General features: G+C 46.7%; 1 protein-coding gene across 1 annotated transcript in view; it reads right to left on the bottom strand.

Moving 5' to 3' along the window:
* The window catches only part of PLXDC1 (plexin domain containing 1), a 52,641-nt gene that overhangs the window by 25,797 nt on the left and 10,849 nt on the right, over positions 1 to 15,995 (bottom strand). The window contains exons 2-3 of the mRNA XM_033170262.1: positions 12,564 to 12,727; positions 399 to 542 (exon numbers count right to left, since the gene is read on the bottom strand). Coding sequence (XP_033026153.1) covers positions 399 to 542; positions 12,564 to 12,727 — 308 coding nt within the window. The remainder of the gene's footprint in view (positions 1 to 398; positions 543 to 12,563; positions 12,728 to 15,995) is intronic.

Below are 15,995 nucleotides of genomic sequence, written 5' to 3'. Positions count from 1 at the left end.
TCATAAACCAACAACGAATCACACTTAAATTTCCAGACAGGTCTCACACCTACTAAACCATAGCTCAACAAACCATAGTTTAGTGTTTTGTGTTATGAGCAGAAATACCTGCTTTTCCCTATGCTGATACAGCAGTTAAAATAAGCAGATGTTCGCATTTCAGCCTTCATTTTTTTTTTAATATAGGTAGAGGGAAGCCAAAATATGACAAGAGGGAATGTTTTCCAGTCAGCTTTTCCCTGCACTGTAAAACTTCATCTATTTTCTATCAAAATCTTGGAGACTAATCACGGTTTGGAGGGAAAGGACAACCAAAGAAAAGTGGCTGGAAATGCCAATGGATACATAGATAGGTAAGCACATAGCCAACAAATGGGCAGGTGAAGAGAGATGCTCACCGAGGCTTGCCTGTGCGTATTGGAGAGGATTCCATGGACTTTGACTTGGCTCCTGTTGGCTGCTGTAACTTCTACCCAAAGTTCCTTGGCTCGCGCTTCACTCGGACCGTACATTCGAGATATATAGTAGCTGTGGTTGTCTTCCTGAGTAGAGAGAAACAGATGTGGTAACTACAGGGATAAGGCGCACCCATTGTCAAAGCACTTCGTCTCCCATCGAAACATCCAGATGTGTCTGCGGGGGTGGGCAGATGAAAAGGGCTCCTGGACCTTTAACAGCTGTGTAGTATTTCAGCAGTTGCAGACTGCATTAAGAGTTTGCAGAAACCTTGTCTTCTGCATCAGGCTACCCTAGTGTTGCACTCTTCTAACCACCTCCCATATTCCCCGGAAATATATTCTATGTATTTCTAATTATTCTATGTAGTTCTCTATTCTATCCTCAGGAATATCTCTGCTGGGTTAGGGAGAATCTTCTCTGTGTCCAAGGGGAAACTGTTGTGCATGCCTAATGGGAAGCTGAGTTCCATAAATAATAATAATAATAATAATAATAATAATAATAATAATAATAATAATAATTCTTATTATTCCATGAGACTTACTGCCAGACAAGTGTGCATAGGGTTACAGGGTTAGTTCCACATTACACCAGTCCAAGATCAACTCATACCAGCTGCTATCAAACAATGTTTTATGAAGCCCTTTATGGGAATTCTATGGTCCAATCGCCAATGACTATAAATATTCTGACATGGTTTACGCAAACGTTTTCTGCGGTTGAACTGTAAAACTTTTTTTAAAATAAAAAATCCAGCAAAGGTTCCAGCTGGTTCATGTGTTAATTGACCTGGCAGGCCCTAGAAAATTTTGCTGCCCAAGACCACGCTCCCCAGTCCATGCAATGGAATCTGACCAGGCTGGCAGCTGTTATCTTATTTCAACCCTGGTGGTTGGGACAACACCCTGCAGTGTGCCTCAGGGCATCAGGCTAGCTCAGGGACTCGGGGAGAATGGAAGAATGCCCCACTCTGCCTAATGGTAGGGCTGGCTCTACAAACAGAGCATCAGAGTAGAACTGAGGCCTGCCCCACACATGCAGACACATCATTTGATCACCATACACTTTGATGTCCGGCAGGTGGAAATGTGTGAAATGATTTCATTTAAAAAAACAAAGGGGGGGAGGAGGTTGTACCCAATGGTAATCCTACTCAGAGTAGACCTACTGAAGTTAATGAACATGACCAACTCCGATTCATTTGTTTCAATGGGTCTGCTCTGAGCAGGACTAGCATTGGATGCAACCCACTTTGTGTCTGAGGTGATGAGAAAAGAAATCTGTGTGGTGCAACTCATAGCTTGATGCTGCCTTTGCCCAGTGGTGAAGACCTAGAGGTGTGGCCTGGTGGTTAACAGGACAAAGGGTGTTCGCTGGGGCTGATGGGAGTTGTAGTCCAAAGTACCTGGAAGGCACCAGACTGAGGACGGCTGGCTTACAACTATGAACAGAGACTGCTACATGGGGCCTCCACTGTTTTTCGTTGCTCCTTTAAATGGCTTGGGGGCAGAGAATGAGAGGGAGAAAAACAGAAAATAGCTTCCATTTGTGTGATCTAGTTATATCTCCCAAAGAGACCACTTTTTTTCAAACCTGGTGATGGGGAATAGGATAGGAATTCTATTTATAGAGAAGCATTTAATGTGGCAAGAGATTCTCCCCTCCCATATTTTTTTCCAGCAAATCACTCTCTTTCCCTGTAATGTGCGGTGGAGGAGGAATCCTAATTTTCTTGTTCTTGGGGGGAAGGGTAGAAGGACTAGGCCCTTTCCTTTTTGAAACAGACCTTCAGTTCCTCCATGATCATCCTCTACCACTTGGGACTGAATTGCTGGGGTGCTCTGGTTAACTCTTTCACTGCTCTACAAAGCTGAATGGATACTGGTAGCTTTATTTAAGGATGCGGGGGGGGGGGGAGAGAGTGTGGGGTTGTTATTATTTTTGTGGGATGTGAAACACGGGAGCAGTCAAGTACAACATCCCTGGATATAGAAAGGAACTTCCTGTTTCTCCTGGGCTGGGATTCCTCTGCATGTGACTGGAGGTGGGTGTGGCCTCACCTGTGCAGGTTAAACAAAAGCAAAGAGGCCAGACACCATCTCTCTGACTTTGCTCTCAAGGAAGCAGCATCTTCTTAGCCAAAGGTGCTCTCTTGGCTTCTAGCCCAGAGAGGAGAAGGAACTCTCTCCCTTATGGGATAGTATCCAAGTATGTAACTTCACTAAGCTAAAGTCTGCCTTCTGGGATCCTTTTGTGAACAGCTGTGTAAGTAAACTCTTTTTATACTTTTATAAACACACTGTGTCATGTCTTATCTTTTCGGAGGGATTAAGGGGGAAATACCAGGACAGTATTATTATAGAGGTTTTAGCGAACCTGAGCAAGCATCCGCTGTGTGTGTTTAAAAGGGGAATGTAAACTCTGCTGAAGAACTGTGCATGCACATGAAAGCTCATACCAAGAACAAACTTAGTTGGTCTCTAAGGTGCTACTGGAAGGATTTTTTTATTTTTTATTTTGTTTTGACTATGGCAGACCAACATGGCTACCTACCTGTATCTGCTGATATTATTGAACTTGTAAACACAAGTTGGAATAGGATATCTTAAACAATATATCCTCTCCTGCATCCCTGAACATTCCCACAATTTTGAGTCAGAACGACTCCCTTCCCTCTTCATTCTTCTAAACATCTATTATGATTTCCCTCTTTCCAAACAGGGATTTTGGACCCGCACTTCCACCCTGGGTCATCATTACCCACTTTGACTCCATGTTGCAAGGAGGTTCTGTGGCTGCGCTCTGGCTGAAATGAAGCACTATCCCAGCCAAACTTTGTCTTGGAATGCCACCAACAGATTCATGTGGCCTTCACAGCAGGGTCTGATCTGCCATGAAGGACTTCAGCATTTGGCTGCTGTTTTTTAGCCTGATTCCAGTTTTGTTGGGAAAGGGTGTTAATTTCAGAATTTGCCCTGCCAGTGCTTCAAGGCAAGAGTGTTAACTTGGAGGACTTGATCCAGAAAGCCCCCTTTTAAAAAAGCAGAAGAAAGAAACAATTGCTTTTCTGAAGCGGGGAGGTAAGGATTCACAGTGCTTAATTTGCAAATGGGGAAAAAATGGTGGACCTCCCTACTAGCCTGGAAGCCCCTGAATTTCCATATTGCAAGGCTGTGGAGGAGACTGAGGGCCCTGCCACACACCCCGGAGCAGATATATCAGGCTTCCTTGTCCTCTTACTTTGGCCTGCCTGAATAGCCCTCCCAAAATCCTTGCCTTGCAGCTCACTTGCAGCAATGAGCTTAATTCACCTGCAGGATTCAGCAGAACATCCATTTCTGACCCTCAAGGAACTAGTTTTCTTCCAAAACAAAATAAAAAATTCCTTCCAGTAGCACCTTAGAGACCAACTAAGTTTGTTCTTGGTATGAGCTTTCGTGTGCATGCACACTTCTTCAGCTCATACCAAGAACAAACTTAGTTGGTCTCTAAGGTGCTACTGGAAGGAATTTTTTTGTTTTATTTTGTTTTGACTATGGCAGACCAACACGGCTACCTACGTGTAACTAGTTTTCTTCCAGACACTTCACACACACACCCTGGCCCAAATGAGCCTTCAGCTTGTAGGTTTAGGGCAGGATTCAGCCCAATAATTTTTTCCACCTGAGGCAAAGATGGTGCCGGCCCCTCCCATCCCACATGGAGAAGCTGAACAGCCTGGGAACTCAACCTCATTTCTATACTTGTGACGGGACAGCATTTTCCATCACATCTGAGGGCAGCAGGCCGGCTTTGATGGCACAGGGCACATACATGGCTCCTCATCTCCCTGAAGCAGCCACCTTGCAATAGAGCCAGCACTGTTTGGGGCTGGGAGTGAATTTGGCAATATCCCCCCGTCTCTTAGAATTTGCTGAAGGGCAGTGCGCTTCCTACCCAACTAATGGGGAACCTCCATCGTGGCTGCCCTTAATCACTGGTGCAGGAAAGGTACTCTGCACAAACCCAGAGGCACTCTCTTCTTTGCTACTACTTCACACATTCAAAGCTAAGTCCTAGCAAGCAAGCAAGTGCGCACACACACACACAATGCAGATTCTGGGGGGTTAAGATCTGGGAAGAGCCTCTGCTCAGATGAATAGCTTGAGGTATGCCTGGTGTTATAAGAAATTTTAAGATCTTATATATACATAATAGATGTTCATAAATGTACCAAGCAAACACACACAAATATGTAAACCACATGTCTGAAACCCACAGAAAAGTCCTGAAACCATTTTCTCTCTCCCAAAATGACCTCAAATATTTCTTTGCCAGGTCAAAGGAAATGGGAAATATCCCCATTGTCTCTGTGCTCCCAAATCCTGCCCTAAGGGCATATTTAAGGTGTGACCTGGATTCAGGAATTAAGTAGTTACAGTATAATAACAAAAGAGTGGCCAAAACCTAGATAATGCAATCAGGTAAAGCAGACAGGAGATAAAGAACACACTCAGGATTCTGTTTTAGACTGCCCTCTGTGATGTATGTATGATGTACTGGGGAAGGTGGTCCTGGGCTACACCCCTTCTGTGATGTATGTATGATGTTTCTGGGGGTGGTCTGGACTCTGCAGTTTGAGAGTGGGCAATTTCAAAGTCTATATACACCTTTGTTCTGGGTCGACCCCCGTGTGTGTGTGTGTGTGTGTGTGTGTGTGTGAACATCCTGTTGCAACAGCTTTAATAAAGATCAGGCTTACTAGCTGCTTTGCTTCTCAATATTCTCTGGTTGGCCTCTGTTATTTTCTCCTACCAATAGAGAACCTACTAAAGGACTCTGTATGGGCTCTTGGGTACCCCATAAGGGGGAAAGGAGCAGTTTTCCCCCATAACACTGGTCTGTGAGGTGGGAAATAAGCATTGCTGGGAAGGGCTTCAGCATTTGTGAGATGTCAAAAAGGGTGCTTGGACAGCCATCCGCGCCACCCGTAGTGGCCCATTTGCTCCTTTGTGCGCACAAACACACACTCCCGTGCAACAAAGCTCCCAAATGTGTTCTCAATAAAATAAGTGAGGGAAAACAAATGAAAACAGCAAACGCCGGGGATGGGTGGACTTGGCTGCTTTCACACTTCAGCATGCGGTCCATCATGACCTCATCCCTGGATCACGACTATGTCCCAATCCGCCACCTTGACTTGGTTACAGCAGGAATTAAGAAGAGGAGAGAGGAAGAAAACAAGCAGAGGGGAGGGAGAGGAAATCTAGGGAAAGCAAGGTCATTAAGGGGAAATAAGGTAAAGTCTAGTTACGTTATCCAGCTGAAAAAGAATAACCAGTTCTTTCCCCCCCTGCAAGGCGTCACTTAGCCAGAATCCTCCAGGAAACGCAAGGAGATTAGTGTTTCTATGCTGCTTCTTCATGGATCACTGCCTTGTTGTGGCGAAGGAGCTTGAATAACTCAGGGAAGCTATGAGCTATGCCATGCAGGGCCACCCAAGATGGACAGGTCATAGTGCAGAGTTTAGACTAAATGTGATCCACCTGGAAGAGGAACCGGCATGCCACTCCAGTATCCCTGCCAAGAAAACTCCATGGACAAAGATGCCTGCTTCTTGGGAGAAAAGCAATGACAAACCTAGACAGCATCTTATAAAGCAGAGACATCACCTTGCCAACAAAGGTCCGTATAGTTAAAGCTATGGTTTTCCCAGTAGTAATGTATGGAAGTGAGAGCTGGACCATAAAGAATTGATGCTTTTGAATTATGGTGCTGGAGGACACTCTTGAGAGTCCCATGGACTGCAAGAAGATCAAACTAATCCATCCTTAAAGAAATCAGCCCTGAGTGCTCACTGGAAGGACGGATCCTGAAGTTGAGGCTCCAGTACTTTGGCCACCTCACGAGAAGAGAAGACTCCCTAGAAAGGACCCTGATGTTGGGAAAGATGGAGGGCACAAGGAGAAGGGGACGACAGAGGATGAGATGGTTGGGCAGTGTTCTCAAAGCGACTAGCATGAGTTTGGGCAAACTGCGGGAGGCAGCAAAAGATAAGCGTGCCTGGCGTGCAAAGGACATAATTCGATACCTGTGCAAAGTAAGGTGGGTTATTCGTTACTCCATTAACATACATTTAGCTCAGTTGGTTACAGCACGGCACTGATGATGCCAAGGTTGCAGGTGGCAGATTCCTGCAACTGCATATTCCTGCATTGCAGGGGGTTGGACTAGAACTAGATGATCCTCAGGGTCCCTTCCAACTCCACAATTCTGTGATTCTGCGATTCCTCCTTAGGCGCCCTCTGTTTTAAAGTGCACTCACCTCTGCCAGGTTAATATCAATACGTGTACACATCGTACAATTAAAGCACATTCCCCACTCCCAAAGAATCCTGGGTATTGTAGTTTTAAGCCTCACAGGCAGTGCTATTCTTCTAGAAAAAGAGATGCCGGAACTCACCACAATGTCTTATAATGGCAGTAGTGTGCAGCCTACCTGAGGGGTGCCAGAACTCAGTTCCTGCGAGTTTGGACTGGGGGGGGGGAGCCCTGCTCACAGAGCTTCAACTCCCTTGACAAACTACAGGATTCTTGGGGGTTTCGGATGCACTTAAGTGCGCTTTAAATGTTTGGTATATATATATATTTAGTATGCACCCCGTGTTTATAAGAAGCAATGTCAGTGATGAGGGTGAAATATGAGTGGGAAGCATGGTTTGCCAAACGGCTCGACCTTCTCTTGGATCCTGGGGCACCTCGAAAAGCACCCATGGCGGGTCCTTCCTCGAGCCTGAGTTTTCATTTCACTTACATTCAAAGGGCTGCGTAGTTTTCAAAAAGCGACAATGTACAGGAAAGGGAGATTGGGGTTAAGTCAGGAGAGAAAAGGAGCGGAGCGTTGAAAACGGCACAGCAGGAGGACTGCGAGTGCAGCAGAGAGCAGGACCCAAATTTAGTAATGAAATAAGAGGCCCTGGTTTTCCCCCAAAAGAAGCTATAATCAGGGTCTTACCAATGTTACACCCATGAGCATGACACAGACCATACATGCATCCAACTTCCTACTCCATTCTGGGGAGACACCCATTGGCTTCTCAAAACCACCCATCGCTGAGTTCCACTTGGCAGTGCCTGCCTGGGAGATGCTGGCATGCTGCCTCTGCCGATGTCTCAGCAAAGGCTGCTGAATTCTGCTCTGAGCCAACACCCAGCAGCCAAGGCCTCCTGGGGTGCCGTTGCCTCCAGCATAAATTTCCTCCTCCTGTTTTTCTCCCTTTCAACCAGATCTAGCGATAGGAAGGTAGGTTTCGTTTTTTTAAACATCTGGGAAGATTTATTAATCCTTAAAAGGGTCCAGCTACGGAGACAAGCTGCCTAGGACATCTATGGAGTTTGTTCCTCGTAGTTTTAAAAGGGCCAGGGGGTGGGGGAAAGGTCCACCAGGCATTTATTAGGACATAATAAAATTATGTGCAGAATGCTATCACTTATTCTGCTTTGGGGACTCCAATTAGAATAGATTAGAGATGTCTTCTAGGGCTGCCAACTTTTAAACTGTCAGCTGTAGCCTGAGTTGCAAGAATGAGCAGAGGATAATCTTCATCTCCATGAACCTGCCCTTCAATTTATGCTATCTTCAGAGGCCCTGCTCTGCATTCCGCCACCCAGGCAGGTGTGATTTGTGCAAACGCAGGACAGGGCCTTTTTGGTGGCAGCCCGAATTGCAGAATTTCCTCCCAAAGGAAGATAAGATGGCCTTTCTCAGCAGGTAGGAGGATAATAACTTTTTTGCCCTGCCAGGCTTTGCATAGGTTGAATTCAGACTAAGTTAGTTGCACAAAGTCACATTCACACCTTACATTTGAAGCACACAGCTTCTCCAAAGAACCCTGGGAACTGTAGTTTGTTCAGGGTGCTGGGAATTGTAGCTCTGTGAGGGGTAAACTACAGTACCCCATTCACTGGGGGGATGCCATGTACTTCAATTGCGCTGTACAGGGACACAGGTGGCGCTGTGGTCTAAACCACTGAGCCTCTTGGGCTTGCCGATTGGAAGGTCGGAGGTTCGAATCCCTGTGATGGTAGTAAGCTCCCATTGCTCTGTCCCAGCTCCTGCCAACCTAGCAGTTCGAAAGCACACCAGTGTAAGTAGATAAATAGGGACCACTCCGGCGGGAAGGTAAATGGCGAGGGCAGGGATGTCTTCACCTAATACACATTACCTGATTTGTTTCCCCAAACTTAGAATGCCCCTCCCCATGCCAGCTAAATTAAGCTGTCATCTGAGCACGTGCAATGACTGTCTCAAATGTACACACCCCAGCTTGACCGTGGCTCATGTTTCCAGATCGGATGGAAGCTGGTTTGAGGGGGAATGCATCAAACAGCAATTATTTCCCAAGAAACTACAAGATGACAGCAACACAGGGGAGCATGCTGGAGCACACAGCCATCGTCACAAATGCATGGGGTGGACTAGTCATTAGTTCCCAATGAAATCAATGGAACTTGAGTAAGTTGTCCCATTGTTTTGAATGGGAACAAAATCCAACTAACACAGTCTGGGTCTCTAGCCCAATGCTTTTCAATGTTGCAGTTTTGCTTATCTTATCTTTTTCTTCTTCTTCTTTTTGGTGGGTTGAACGTTCTTTTCAAATGTATTGTTGCTTGCTTGCTTGCTTGCTTGATTGATTGATTGATTTAATCATGCCTTGGAACAGGGGTCAGCAAAGTTTTTCAGCAGAGGGCCAGTCCACTGTCCCTCAGACCTTGTGGGGGGCCAGGCGATTTTTTTTTGGGGGGGGGAATGAACGAATCCCTATGCTCCACAAATAACCCAGAGATGCATTTTAAATAAAAGGGCACATCCTGCTCATGTAAAAACACACTGATTCCTGGACCATCCGCGGGCCAGATTTAGAAGGCGATTGGGCCGGATCCGGCCCCTGGGCCTTAGTTTGCCTACCCATGCCTTGGAGGAACACTTTCCAGAGCCAAAAGGAGTACTGAATATTCATTTACAAAAAGCGCTTTTAAAGGGGGGGGGCCTTGTTTCCATCTTTCTGCTAATTTCCGCTGATCCAGCAGCTCCTGCTCAAGGCACAGCTGCAGAGGCTGGTTGAAAAGTACCGGCAATCCTTTCCCCCCATGCGGAGGACCCATTGCTGTGCCTGAGCTTGAAATCCTAGCTGTGCAGGCATGTCAACACTTCAAGCCCCCCCACATCTCTGCGCCCCACAGCAAGCGATAATGCCTTGAAATCTCCCCTTCTGCACCAGCTGCTGAAAGCTAAGAGTGTGCAAACTTCGCAGCTACGATTGCTGGCGCCACACCGCTGAAGTATGCATCGCGGGTCCTCCCCCCCCCAATCCCTGCGCTTCTGTATTGATTTTAACTCATTAGAATTCGCTCCCCTTTCATCTAGACACGGCTCACGCTCTTAATTCCAAAGCGCATAAGCAATGCGCCATTGATCTGAGCCACGTGGGGGAATTCTCTGCAGCTACAATCAAGAGCCTCCTGAGCCCTTCCATTTCCCAACGCATCACAGAGGTGCACGAACCTTCCCACAACGGGTCTGAGCAGAAGTCTTCCACGTTCCCTCTTCTTGCCAGCCATCAGACCATTACAGGGTTCTTAGTTGAACACAACATACAGTTAAACTGTGGAACTCACTCCCACAGGAAGCAGGGATGGCTTTGGGTGGCTTTAAAAGAGGAGCGGGCAAAGGGGACACAGGTGGCGCTGTGGGTTAAACCACTGAGCCTAGGGCTTGCCGATCAGAGGGTCGGCGGTTTGAATCCTCGCAACAGGGTGAGCTCTCGTTGCTTGGACCCAGTTCCTGTCAACCTAACAGTTTGAAAGAACATCAAAGTGCAAGTAGATAAATAGGTACCGCTCTGGCAGGAAGGTAAATGGTGTTTCCATGCACTGCTCTGGTTTGCCAGAAGTGGCTTAGGCATGCTGACCACATGACCCGGAAGCTGAGATGAGCGCCGCAACCCCAGAGTCGTCCGCGACTGGACCTAATAGTCAGGGGTCCCTTTACCTTTACCTTTAAAAGAGGAGCGGACAAATTCAAGGAGGTATGAGGCTGCCCGTAGCTACTAGCCACAATGGCTGTGCTATTCCTCTACAGTCGGAGGCAGCAATACTACTGAATCCCATTTCAGATGGGGCCTAATTAGGCTGAAGAAATGACACCCATTTATTTACTTTTAACCTACCTTTACCCACAAGCGCTTTCAGGGCAGCTAAGAAATCCAAAGGATCTCACCGCTGGAGCCCTTTATCTTCGGCAACATCCCTCTAAGGTAGGTTAATCTGAGAGAAAGTAACTGGCCCTATGGTCACTCAGGGGGCATGGTGCCCAGTGCAGGCGGCATGGAGGGGGGAGAAGCCGCAATGGCACACCACTGGGATCGCGCTGCCGGGGCGATGCGCTCACCCCGCACTCCTCTTCCTCCGCCAGTGGGTCTGAGTGACAGTGGACCGGCCCCCTGCTGAAAAAGTTTGCTGACCCCTGGTCTAGAGTGTTGGGACTAGGACCTGAGAGGCCATGAAGCTCACCAGGTGACATCTGGGCCAGTCACTAACTCTCAGCATGAACAGGGTTGTTGTAAAGATAAGAGAGAAAGGGGGAGAAGCACACAAAACACAATGAGCTCCTTAAATGAAAGATGGTGGCAGTAGTAGTAGTAGTAGTAGTAATAATGATAATAATAATAATAAAATATATATTTAAAGTTAGTTGTCCCTGGTCTGCATGATATTGTTATTGGGGGGGGGGCGTTGCTCTGGATTATATCCTTGCATCCCTTCCAGCCTTGTGATCCTGTATCTAGTAAGTGTTAGAATCCAGTAGAAAAGGCTGGTGAACCTGCCATTACCTTTGTTAAGGTAATGGCTTTAGCTGGTCAGTTAAGTGCATCTCAACAAATGAGTTAGGTTGCAATCGCTACAACCAAATGACCGTGCTCTACAGGGCTTGATAGGTGAGCCCTTTCCCCCACCCCACCCCCACCCCACCTCGTTGCAGGGTTGTGTGTGAGAACGCTGAAAAGCTGAATGCTAGAAGCTGGAGAGAAGGAGATGGGGATATATATATGTTACTCTGTGCTGGATCCAAAGCTGTGACTAATGGAGAAGTGAGATCTGTCGGGGTCTTAAAGCTACAAGCCTCTCTATCCTATGCTCAAGCTGTATATACATGTAAATAAAGACATATACAGTGCTTTTTTTCCCTTTAAAAATATTTAGAGGTACTCTCATTTTGACTCAAGAAAATCACCATTTTATAGTTCAAATCAGGAAAAATAAATACAGTGAACGGACAAAAGTACAAAGATTCACAAAATGTTTAGGGGTATGCGTACCCCTGCGTCCCCCCCCCCCAGAAAAAATGCACTGGATATCTCTGCTGACCTTCATCCTTAAGGAAACCAAATCCTTGGAATAAATGGAGCCTCTCGCTGCTCAGAGATTTCGGTGACGTGCAGCAATCTCTTCCTCAGTGGTACCTCTTCTCTGCTTTTCCTACAAATATTTGCTACACTTTGTTTAGCAACACAGCATCAAAATAAGGAACATTCCCATGAGTATATGCTCAGAATAACGCCTCTTGTGAGTGACAAGAGACGTTTCGTTTTTTCCTGGCTGGTGTGCTGCCACCTCCGTCTGCTGAGCAATTTTGGGGAAACAGAGAGAGGCAGGAGAGACAGAACTGCTTACTCAGGTAGTGGGGGAGAAAGCTAGTTAAGAGTGGGTTTCTGGTCCGCCTTTTGGGCCAAAAAAAGGGGCGGCCGAGGCGGCTCACAAAGCTTAACGCAAATACAAAATGCAAGCAATAAAATGCAACTTAAATTATTGTAAGACAGCGAACTCCAAACATCTTTAAAACATACACAAACAGAAATGCACACACACACAAAATAAAATAAAAGTCAAAGTGACGCCGCGCTTTGGTTCAGAATTGACCTGGGGGGCTGCCAGTGACTGATCCCTGCCCCATCTGATCCAAACATGGTTTTCACAAAGTAAACAAGGCTTACTCGAGTCAGAAAACTTTCTGCCCAACTGACACATCCTTGGCTTGTGTGCTGTTCCCTATATGCGACACTCACCACAATCTGTGTTTCATTGTCGGTCAAAGTGTCAATAGACAGGCTCCCGCCAATTAAATCTTCGCTGATCCGAGTCCTCGTGTGTGTTGGCGAGGTTTCCCGCGTCTTTCGCTCCCAGGAATGAGGTTCTATCCCAACCGTGGAGACATCTCTCTGGGTCCAAGCTGTAGGGAGAGGAAGAAAAGCGAAGAATGATTTCTAGGCATACGAGGAAGGCTCCGAGAAGCCAGGGCCACATTCCACACCAGCCTTGCTTCACATGATCTGTGAGTGCTTCTGTCTATCTGAATTGTGCCCTTAAACTCTGATACTGCCTCTCGGTTGCCTGGATGGAAAACAGAGAGAGGGATGTGAGGTTGTCCGCAGAAATGAATGACCCTGCTACAAACCTTCCTTCCCTGCCAGCTAAACCTGGGGGCATTAAATGCCCTTCATTGTCAAAGGACCCTCACTGATCCACGTGAGATTTACAGGGGCAGGTGCCTCTTCATCCCCCCAAAAAGCTGCTGCTTTGTTCTTTAGATCTTCCTGTGTGCATGGCTTTGTGGGGCGGGTTGTTGCATGGATATAATTCCTTCTGTTTCCAAACTTCCGAAGTGAGTGCTGGTCCTTATGTAGCAGGCATAGGCAAACTCAGCCCTCCATATGTCTTGGGACTACAACTCCCATCATCCCTAGCTAACAGGGCACAGTGGTCAAGGGTGATGGGAAATGTAGTCCCAAAACAGCTGGAGGCCAGAGTTTGCCTATGCCTGTTATGTAGCCTAAACAGGACGACCAATGGGCAAGAGGGAGGTATCAGGAGCGGAGATCCCAACAATTGCAGAAGTACAAAGTCGCCCAATGAGGACTGAGCATGCTCAGTGGGCATGGAATGCCAGGGTGCTTCCAGGCTGTCACTATTTCCCAGTGGGATTCAATCACATACAGTGGTACCTCTGGTTACGAACATTTCTGGTTATGAACACTGCAGGTTACGAGCTCCGCTACCCTGGAAGTAGCTGCTCCTGGTTGCGAACTTTGCCCCAGGATGCGAATGGAAATTGCGCGCCAGAGGCACACAAGCAGCGGGAGGCCCCATTAGCGAAAGCACATCTCAGGATAAGAACAGTTTCAGCTTAAGAACGGACCTCCGGAATGAATTAAGTTTGTAACCAGAGGTACCACTATACCGGGAAATCCGGGTTCTGCAACTGCAGTTGGATCGGGAAGTCCAGCACAACACACTCGCTTCCCCCAAAGTTATGACTTTTTGCAAAAGAATGAAAGCAGCGGAGAAATGCACCGGAAAGTGTGGGACGACACTTGCTTTGACACAACGTCGTCTAACCTCCCTGCAAAGAAATCAGAGTGAATGTACAATAAACAGCCAACGTCCTCCATGGAAACAAACTAGGATGAACACGCAACAAACAAGTCGTCTGGAAGCACCCTGGCTGTTTTGGCAGAGGAGAGCACATGGAAAATTGGGTAGAAGAAGGATTGGCAGGGGAATTGTTAAGGAGGCCAGGGCTAGGGGCATACCTAGGGGTTGGCTGGGTTGGCCCCCTGCCAATGGTGCAGGCCTGGTCATGTTGTGCAGATGCCTGATTATTGTCTTCCAAAGCAACTACTCTATTCCGAACTTAAAAATGGAAAGCGTAATGCAGGTGGTCAACAAAAGAGGTTTAAAGACTGTCTCAAGGCAAATCTTTAAAAAATGTAGTATAAACACCAGCAATTGGGAAACTCTAGCCTGTGAGCGTTCCAATTGGAGAACTACCTTTACCAAAGGTGCCATGGGCTTTGAAGACACTCAAATTCAGGATGAAAGGGGAAAATGTGCTAAGAGGAAGGCACGCTTGGCAAATCCACACCGTGATCTACTCCCGCCCGGAAACCAATGTCCCCACTGTGGGAGGACGTGTGGATCCAGACTTGGCCTCCACAGTCACTTACAGACTCATTGTTAAAACCGTGTTTATGGAAGACAATCTTACTCGGCTACGAGTGATAGCCAAAGAGCAAAAACCATGCCTCTTCACTCTGGCTCAGCTCCTCTGTAAAGGGTTCAAGGGACATGGGGTGCCAAGAAAGCTCCTTGCCAAAGGAACCTAGGTATGCCTCTGGCGATGACCCATTGGAACAGAGAACAGAAGCAATCGGCACTGCAACATTATGTTGCAGGTCTCACTCATCCTGTTCTGTTCATTTCCTAAAGCCAGGGATTGGGATTAGTTCATTGACACTCGTGTGCAGCAACAGCAGACTGGATGCCAAGATTTCAGATGTTCTCCTATGGAACAGAACATTTGATGCTGGGATGGGTGGAGGAGAGCTGAAAAGGAAGCAAGGGAGCCCAAGTCCATAACCTTTGGAAATAACTGGCACAGTCAGTCCCTGCCCCCTGGGGGCACATGCATTTGCAGCAAAGGCATGTATTTGACACACACACACACACACCAACTTCTTCCGTGCCCTTTATAAAATGCTTTTGGCGCCTGTCAAAGGGGTTTTTGTCTCTCTCGTATGTCACTGGGGCACCTTAGGCAGCTCCAACTTGGCCTCAGTCGCCCATCTGTAAAACGGGAATAGCAACTAACCTACACCAGAAGGTTACTAAAAGGGCCAAACCTAATCAGGGCTATGCAGTGCTTTGCAATTTAAAAAAAGTTATATAAATGGCAATTAGTAGTTGCAAAGTGACTTGTTTATGAAATGCGCCGTATAGATGATTCACGATATAATAATAGCTTACAAAACGAAGGTTTTTCTTGGCACAGGATTTTGAAGGCTTTCGTTGGTCTGAAATAAATACACTCGGTGATAACTTTAAAACTCAATTTTTTTTGTGCCAGGGGTTATTCCTAGAACATGCAAAGCAACCAGACAGGCAACATTGCCTCTGAGAAAGTACAGGTGGCCTTTCTCATTCCCACCCCATGTATTTGCGACAAGCAGGTTGTCCGAAGGCACATTTTGAGTTAAGAACGTACCTCTTGAGAAGGCCGCAAGCAGGCAATGAGTCGCCTCTCCTGAGTTGAGCTTCTCTCCTTTCGGTACTAAAACTCTGGCTACAACAAGGGATAGGGCAATACCCAGCCCACATGTATTCAGCCATTACCAGATACTAAACATTCTAAATTAAACTGGTGTTCAAAGCAATTCATCCTACTCTTCCGAGCAAATAAGGGCCCATTCCAAGGCACAAAGTTCTGGTTTGCCACCTCTTGTCTGATCTAAAGAGCACCCTCTCATTATTTCCACTTGACACTAGAATGACAGTGAGATAATAATCACTGAGAGAGCCACAGTGATCAGTGTGTCAGTGACCAGGATTTGAACCTCCTTTTTGTATTATCCTTTTTAAAATTAAATTTCCTAAATTTCACGACTTCAAATCGAATAATTACATTGTTTCATAAACTGACTTCCTGCCCACAGCTCCACAGT

Source organism: Lacerta agilis, chromosome 14 (assembly GCF_009819535.1).
Source record: "Lacerta agilis isolate rLacAgi1 chromosome 14, rLacAgi1.pri, whole genome shotgun sequence".
Classification (NCBI taxonomy): domain Eukaryota; kingdom Metazoa; phylum Chordata; class Lepidosauria; order Squamata; family Lacertidae; genus Lacerta; species Lacerta agilis.
This window is presented reverse-complemented; position numbering and strand designations above follow the sequence as displayed.